Source organism: Trachinotus anak, unplaced genomic scaffold (assembly GCF_046630095.1).
Source record: "Trachinotus anak isolate AG129_WGS33_773 ecotype Australia unplaced genomic scaffold, CSIRO_AGI_Tana_v1 ptg000002l, whole genome shotgun sequence".
Classification (NCBI taxonomy): Eukaryota; Metazoa; Chordata; class Actinopteri; order Carangiformes; family Carangidae; genus Trachinotus; species Trachinotus anak.
The window spans coordinates 5,795,315-5,804,205 of NW_027273853.1; the positions used below are offsets into that span (position 1 = coordinate 5,795,315).

General features: G+C 37.9%; 1 protein-coding gene across 1 annotated transcript; it reads right to left on the reverse strand.

Moving 5' to 3' along the window:
- Positions 1-533: 533 nt before the first annotated feature.
- On the reverse strand, positions 534-8,660 carry skic8 (SKI8 subunit of superkiller complex). The gene is made up of 11 exons (XM_071492615.1): positions 8,539-8,660; positions 8,119-8,167; positions 7,982-8,009; positions 7,310-7,415; positions 5,752-5,924; positions 3,927-4,075; positions 3,556-3,649; positions 2,578-2,671; positions 2,230-2,322; positions 1,745-1,823; positions 534-778 (listed from the first exon to the last, which is right to left on the reverse strand). Exons 2-11 carry the CDS (start codon positions 8,128-8,130, stop codon positions 689-691), a joined length of 918 nt encoding a protein of 305 aa, XP_071348716.1. The 5' UTR covers positions 8,131-8,167; positions 8,539-8,660; the 3' UTR covers positions 534-688.
- Positions 8,661-8,891: the final 231 nt, after the last annotated feature.

The window sequence follows — 8,891 nt, forward strand, 5'->3', positions numbered from 1 at the left end:
GATAACTTTTCTTCTTTGCTTTTGTCAGATGAGCAGACACAGGTTTAACTGGTCAACATAAAGTTTCCTGTGAGCAGGAAACAGGTTCAACTCCTGACGTAGCTGAGCATCCAACATTAGGATCAAAGACAAAATCTGACTAATTATTTTTCACCAGTCTGTCATATCACGCCCACAGACACTACACACACAAGTAGGGTGAAACTTAAGTTTTCTGAAAACTCATGGTTGCCGTTCCAAATTAATGTCTCCAAATTATGGAGCCACAAAACTGACAAAAGACAGTAACAGCTTAACTGATAGAGCTAAATAGATAACATAAACTATTGAATGTGCACTAGGACAAATAAAAGTTTAAAAAGAAAAGGAGTGAGTGGAAGATAAGAGTAAAAACGTTTTCCATTTTTTAACCAACTGATTGGAGGTCACACTGCATTTTAGAGATTTAACTGTAATCAGCTGTTACATCTTTTGCTGCTTTTTGAAGAACCGACTCAAACTAAAACTCAAAAGAATACAACAGAAGCAGAAAGTACAAAAACAACCCTTTTATTTGACCATAGTTGGCCAGTGCAAAATAATCCATGACATTTACAGTTTGCCCCCCCCCAACCAACTTCAACTCCATGATTTGAATAAACAGCTGTGAAGATCCTCTTCTCCTGCAGCCTGGACTGGACGTCCCTCTTCACATGGGGCAGTCGTAGATGTGGATGGCACGGTCGTCTCCAGCTGAGATGATCTTAGAGCCGGTGCTGTTGTACTTTACGCTCCACACCTGAAGACAACAGGAGCAGAACATAGAGGATCTTCAATAACACTGTGCGCTGGTATTCATTACATACAGGTATCTACATTTCATCACAATGACATCTAAACACGTTGCTTCACTCAGAGGATCAGGGTGGTCTGACATTCTGCAAGGTTTTCTATCGAATATTGTTCTTGAATGATTGTTTTACTTGCAGATGCAATAACAGTAGTAATACTTTTGATTTCAAGCACCTTTCACATAACCTGACATTTACAGAAAACAAGCAAAACATGACATTTATAAAAAGGCTTGAGTGCATTTTTAAAAGGGTGATAACATGTCCTTTCCTGAAGACATGACCCATTTTTAATGTTCTCTAAATTTGCTAACACAAAATTCTCAATTTGTGCATCACAAGTTATAGCTGTAACTATGGCAGCTGAAGCACACACCTGCACAAACAATACACACATCCAAGTGAAACACTGAGTGCTCATGTTGCTGCTGTTCTTTGAACTTTTTACAAAAACGTAAAACCTCTCATTTAGTCAGAAACTCAGCAGCACAGTGAGCTAAGAACAAAGCAGAAAAAATGGTCCACACAGAGGAACAAAGCGAAGCTAGAACAGCTAATTGGCTGCAAATTGTCCCAGTGGACTTCCTGGTTTTACAGTCACACAAAGATGAGACACAAAAACAATATGGCAGACTCAAGCTCCTCTGATCTCCTCTCTGAGGAGATGTGCCATTTCAATCAGACGCTTAGTTGGAGAACGGATCAAACTCCCCACAGGCGCCTGCAACCGGAGATGTAATGACAGCTGGGATTATTGGTTTTGCCCGAGCTGAAACATCAGAGCTGGGTTATGTGAGTGGGCCAGCCCAGATTGATTTCCCCCCGACACATCAGCACCTACAGCGGGTGGATTTTCTCACTTTGAATTTGACAATAACACACTCAGAGAAAAGAAGCACGGTCGTCTTTGTCACCTGATCTTGATGGTCGAAGAAAGTGTTGATACACACTCTGGTGCTGGCGTCCCAAACCTTCACACTCTTGTCAGACGAGCTGAAGGCAGCAGAGCAGAAAGAGAACACTTGACATGTCTTGTAGTTCATCTCAGAATCAAACTTTGTGTTGTCTGGCTGACCTGCTCAGTTTATCTTGGCACTATGAGCTGGAAACTTTGTCTGAAAAACAGCTTCAGTTGACGACGGCTTTGCACAGTGGGAGTGAAAGCATGGGAAAGTAGACAGAGGAAAACACTTCTGCTAACGCACTAATGTCATAGGGAGTAATACCTATGGATTCAGGTATGTCAGTGTTCTCTCATCTGTCACTAATTTCACAGAATTAAGAGTAGTGCGGCTGGATGTCTTTTCATGTGTGGAGCATGAACCCTTACATACGCCTCTGTGTTTCAGCTTCCTGAAGCTGTGTTTTCAGACTGTTTGAAGCTAAAATGTTGACTCACCTGGAGACAAAGTGTGTGTCATCAGGGGAGAACGCAACATTAAGAACCCAGGATCCATGTCCACTCAGTGTACCGGCCAGGTTAGCATGTTGCCTGCAAAGCAATATCATCAAATCTGTTACAGCAAACGAAACCTGTTTCCTTTTTTTCTGTTTTCAGTTTCTATGCTTGCAATTTGCATTATTTATAACATAGTAACACTGATGCACCTTTTTCATCCCTTGTTCTGTATCTACATATGTTCCTTCTATTAAATATATATATATATATATATATATATATATATATATATATATGTATATATGTATATATAATGAGCATCTTGGCACAAAAAATAGCTCAACTCACACGTCATATATCTTAATGTAGCCGTCGTCTGAGGCTGTGACCAGGAGCTGGGAGTCAGGGGAGAAGGTGAGGGATCTGATGGGCATGGCATGACCTGAGAGAGAGAGAAAGAGAGAGGCAACATAAGGATCCTCACAAGGTCTTTGTCATCCTTATCACTCAAACAATTACCAGTTTGTGTGTAATATATGTACAGTATCGATATGTTCTTTGCTGAAATTTACATTTACATTTAATCATTTGTTAGATGCTTTTATCCAAAGGGATTTACAAGTGAGGGACATCAGTAAAGCGTCAGTGCAGTGGGAAACCTTGGTGGAAGTATTAAGCACTACATCTATTTACTAAGTGCAAGGAGATTGTATAAGGAGGTTCACCAAAAGTGCGTAGTAAATGCTGGTTACACATGTTAAGGTTTTAGGAGAGGAGGTGCTCTCGGAGGAGATGAGTTGTCAAGAGATTCTTGAAGATAGAGAGGGACGCCCCTTCTCCGATTATTATTATTATTATTATTATGTGAAATATGCAGCAGTGAAAGGCTGCAAAATTTCACAACTTCTTCACATGCCAGCATGTGTTTAAGTGTTTAAGTCTGTATTCAGAATTTAACGTCCGACCTAGATTAGTCAATTAGAAAAATTGTTTAATTATTATATTTATTTTATTTAGAGAAAGGCTGAAAAATTGCTTGTTCCAGCTTTTCAAATATGAGGATTTGCATATTTTCTCAGATTTATATCACAGCAAATTTAAAATCTTTGCTCAAATGAAACAAGCAATGATGAAAACGTTATCTTGACCTCAAAGAAAGGCTGGTGGAAATTTTTCACTATTTAATGGCATTTAATAGACAAAATGCTTTAACCATTAATCAAAAAACATAGTCTACAGAATAACTGGTGATAAAAATAATAGCTAGTTGTCGCATTTGATTAATCTTTTATTACCTAAATAATAAATATAAATAATTGAATCTACCTTCCAGTGTGTGGAGTAGCTTTCCGGTGGCAATGTCGAAGATGTTGATGATTCCATCGATGGCTCCACTGGCCAGATATTTTCCATCAGGGCTCTGAGGAGCAAATCAGATTGAAACCTATTATAATTATAGTATAATTATAATTTCCACATTTGGAGACATGAGACGAGTCTTTTAAAACAACTCTTGGACCAGCAGAGAAAGGGTTAAGAGTTAAAACAAGGGGAAACCTTGAATGAGGCAAAACACAAATCAAGATGAGTTATTGTGAAGCCAAAGCAGTGAGGTCTCATCTGAGTGAGTCCTCGGAGACTGTGAGCTTGAGAAGCCACCACCCACCCGAGCAAAATGATAATTTATGGTTCCTTACATAAGCAATGCTCAGGATGAATTTCCCTCGAGTGTCCAGAGAATATTCCTTCTTGCCACTTTCCACACCGAAGATGTTGACCTTGCCAAGATGGCTTCCTGTGGCGATGTATTTAGAGTCTGGGGAGAAGGCAACGGTCCACGCATCAACTGAAGAGGAGAGCAGAAAGACAAAGGGAGGGTTTAACTCATCAAAGTGACCCTTTTACCAGTGCTGTCTGCAGCAAATAAAATAAATCTCAGTTACGTTTCACCATGTTATAATTTATTTTTTAATGCACAATTTAATACTTATATGTGAACACGTCTTGTCTAGCTGTCCCTGAAGAAGACACAAAACGTAATTTGTGCTCTGTTGACCAAGTATTACACTGTAAATCCACAAAAAGAAAAATGAAAAAAAAAAGTTTTTATATTAACAGATCTCATGTCTGAAGAATCCAAACTGAGAAAGTACAGTACGTTCAAACAGAGGAGAAACTAATCCACTGACCCAGACCAACCACTGAGTGAAATGGAGTATCACTAATGGAAGGTGACTTGGCATTTAGATGAAGTACAGCTCGGGTCAAGATGCACAACGGCACAGACATTTCTGGGTGTGGGGTTCTTGGAAGGTGAGAGTAAAAAATAAAACTTGCATGCTGAGCCACACAGCCGACCGGACAGGCTGTCATCCCCTGCAGGTTTGTTTTAATACCAAACTGGGTGACAATTTCCTTTGTGGTGACCTTACTCCAGTGGCAAGTGACAGACAGTAAAACAAGGCAGTGAATGAACAGGCAACAACAGTCAGGCCGTTTTACTTTTTAAAAGAAGTATGAGTTTCAGATACAAGTTATATGAAGTGAGTTATGCTTACAGGTCAGGAATTGTTTAGAAAGGTAATTCTCTACGCCTTTAAGATAAACAGTTACTGGCACATCTATTAATAGTAAATAATTTCAGTAACAACTTAATCTCACAGGGCTGAACGATATGCAAAAATACTACTGTGATTGTTGATTGTTCAATAAGCTTGTTCCCTCACGTCTGGAGAGTATGATGTGTTGGCCGGGCTGCTCCGTCACAGCACAACGCCTCAGTTATGGTCTGTTGACACATTTTACCTTCAACCAAAAAACTGCAGTTCCTCTCATTTGATTTCAACAATATTTTGAAAAAATCTAGGCAAGAGTTTCTGTCACAACTGTCACAATTTCCTATAGTCATCATAAGTCTTGTTTTGTCCAACCTAAAGCCCAAAACCTAAAGATTCTCTGTTTACTGTCACGTAAGACAAATGAGAAGCAGCAAATTCTCACCAACCACAACTGAGAAGCTGAAATCATTCATCAATCACTTCTGCTTAAAAACTAAACAATCAATCAATTATCTAAATAGCAAATGATTATTTTTCTGTCAACCAGCTAATTGATTAACAGTCTAATTATTTCAACTGTAGACATAGTACTGTAGTATCTTACAGTAAAAAATACATGCTGACTGTAAGTGTGAATATTAATTAATATTAGTGTCACTCATCAGTTGGATAAATCAAAGATTCATTAGATAAATTATAGGTACTAGATGTTAAAGGTAAAAATCAAAACTACAACTAACCTGCATTTCAAGGAAACAGAGGGTCAACTAGTTTAATTAAATCTAAATTAATGATAATCATAGAGAGAAAATACATTTTCCTTTGATGTTTGCTCTCAGGTCAGACATCAGTCAGATATGGATCTGAGGAAGAATTACCGCTCCATTTACCAAGCTTTCCTATCACCTGGTACTGATTAATCAATAAATAACCACATCAACCATCCTCTGAAGCTCAGTCCTACCTGGTCCAGCGTCCATGGACTTGATCTGTTTTCCAGACTCCAGGTCCCAGAGACGGATGTGAGCGTCGAGGGAGCTGGAGGCAGCGATGGCTCCGTTGTGACTGATGTCCACTGACACTACACCCAGCTGGTGTCCCTCCAGAGTCCACTGCAGCTCCAGCTTTTCGTCTGACCTGCAGCACAGAGATTGTTTGGTCAAGTCAAATCAAGTTTATTTCTGCAGCACCTTTAACGAAGATTAATGAGAAACTGGGCTCCGTTTCACCAAAGTTGCAACAGAGAGAGATCATTGAGATCTAGTTTTACTTTGACATGTTTCACTGACCAAAACAAACACTCACTTATTTTGTTTCCAATCTGTAAGCAACTATCATTTGTGTAAGCAATGCTAAAGAAAGTGCTTCTGTAAAATGTGAGTACAAGTCAAACAAAAAAACAACACACATGGTGACAAATTATTATTACTTACTTTATATTTATGATTGTGAGGACTTGCACTGAAAGTGAAAGTGCATATACTATATGTACACTGACATTCTGCTATGTAGCATTTATAAGCATATATATATATATATATATATATATATATATGTATATATATATACATACATACATACACACACACACACACACACACATATACACAGCATGATGTAATGACAGTCTGTATAAAGAAATAATGAATGAAAACATATCAAAACACATTTGGGAAACTATGACTTCATAAGAAAAAATATAATTGTTGACATATACTATAGAAGAATAAACCCTTAAGCTGTACTAATAGTGCAACTACATTTTAGTGTGTTCTGAACCACTTATTTAATGTTTATATGGTGCAAATAAATGCTGAATAGGGGAACTTTAAAAAGTAAAGTGTCATCAGTGTATTCTGGACTTCAAATCAACCAATAAATGATCTATGCCACATTAATAAGTGCAGGCACAGCTGGGGAGGGTCCAAAGGGAAGATGACAGTGAAGTATGACATTGCAGTCTGCAGCAGTGGTCACAATCAATACCTCCTCCTGTGAAAACTCAGAGAGGCAGCTGATTTGTCTACAGTCAATACAGACTGAAAACAGTCGAGTTCAGTAAAGCAGAATTTCCTGATGTGGAATGAAGATTGTCACGACACTGTGAAAGCAGAGATCTGAAGTCTTATGACAATAAAACACTGGTTATGCTTGTGAGCTACATGTAAAATGTACAGCCTTGTGAACAACAGCCTGGACAGGATTGGAAATAAATGACAGTGTTATGTCTTTACTGATATACTTTCATATTTAAAAAGAGTCTGATGTCTCCATCCCCTTTGAAAAAAAATCTGTTTACCTTTCTTTACCTTATCTGTTTACCGTTTTTATTTTCTCATTATTACCGTTTCTGCATAAAGGAAAATAAGTGAATAATCTATTAAATCTATTGTTACAAAACAGGAAAACAGACAAATACAAAATAATACAAGAGAAGAATAAAGGATATCAACTATATAAGTAGCTGTTAGTACAGCATTGTTAGTGTCAGTCTTGAGGAGCAGTATAAAACAAAAACTCACCATTTCCAGACTTTCACCATATCATCTAGTGAGCCAGTGACAATGGTTTCTGACCCATCTGCCTCACTTTTACCCCACGCTGCCGTCCAGATGGCATCGTCATGTGCTGAGAGGGAACAAATGCAGGTTAAAACTCAGTCAGCGGGATGAGTACAAGTGATGTTTCATATCAGAAACTAGTGAGGTTTTTTTGTATGACTGTATGGATATTTTCTGACATCCCTGTCTGTGGTTCTCAGCTCCACAGCTATTCTTACTACTGGAGACATAAATCTTTATAAATGTGTCATAAATGTACAGGTGCATTAGCCAGTGTTAATTAAAAGGGAGTAAATTATGCAGTTGTGCATCAATACACACTTGATACTCTGGTGAGTATTTACTGCAAAAGTATTGTATGTGGGATTGGCTAAAAATAAGCAGGTGGATGTCAAGAGATTTGTTGAAAATAAGAAAATAAAACCACATAAACCATAATTTTTATCCTTCTTGCAATTTTGTGGCATTTACATGTCTTTAATTGATTAAACATAGGTTTAATTAGATGAAAAGCCAGTGATAGCAGTTCTGAATAAAATGATGATCTGAGGAGAAAATCAGTGGCATCTTTATTAAGTTAGAAAATTAGCACAGTTACACAGTGAAGTGTAGTTTTTCCATAATGTTACTCACCATGCTCTTGCTTGAAAAGGATGCTGTACTGAAACCAAAGCACAAGTTTACAGTTAATCTCTGAGTGCTGTCATTCAGGAAACAAAACCAAGGTATGCTGGATAGAACACATGAGCCTATGTGAATTTGCAGCTTACTTGGGTGCTCATTGTTTTGGTCCAGGAGAAACAGTTAACTGAGTTCAACCTACAAAACAATAATGTTAAATTTAGTTAGTTAGGAGGAATGGACAGACTGAATAATAACTAGTGTTTATTTTAAAAGTCACTGTTAGCCAAAGCAACGACACATATTTAATCTGAAGGCATGCTACTGAGGCTGGGAAAGCAGACGATACAATTTAAATGGAAATGAAAATGCAATTTTGCACCAAAGTGTTGTTAAAAGTGCTGAAACACCGCGGCTAACGGCGGCTAATTCCGGCTAGCAGCGCTGCAACCGGTTCACAACAAAGTAAAGTTTGCTGTTTTAACATCGGATTCTCGCTTCCCCTCATCGACCGAACTGCGTTGATGCTATTAAACTAGTTCACTGTGATATAACATGCTCTTACGTACCTTCAATTCTCCTAATAATATATTTTATAAAATTTCTGAAGCTCGGCGATTTACATGTGAAACGCCATGACAACATCTAGCGTAACTTCCGGTCTGTGTCTTCTTCGTTTATTTAAAAAGGCAGTGAAGCGCACTATCGCCTCCAACGGAATTTGCCAGTAAAGCAGAATAAGATTCAAAATAATGAATGAATAAATGAATAAAATAAATAGATAGATAAATAAATAAATAAATAATGGATGGGAGGAGGGAGAACAAAACTTGATGACAGGGAAGCATCCACTCAGAAATTATAGACAATAAAAAATCAAGAAAATGTGAGAAACATATTTGAGAATGAAATAAAAAATGAA

Coding starts and splice junctions, on each gene's coding strand:
- skic8 (XM_071492615.1), bottom strand. Junction 5,925..7,309: donor ATGGTGAAAGTCTGGAAATG/GTGAGTTTTTGT, acceptor TCTGTGCTGCAG/GTCAGACGAAAAGCTGGAGC. Junction 2,672..3,555: donor GCTACTCCACACACTGGAAG/GTAGATTCAATT, acceptor TCTCTCTCTCAG/GTCATGCCATGCCCATCAGA.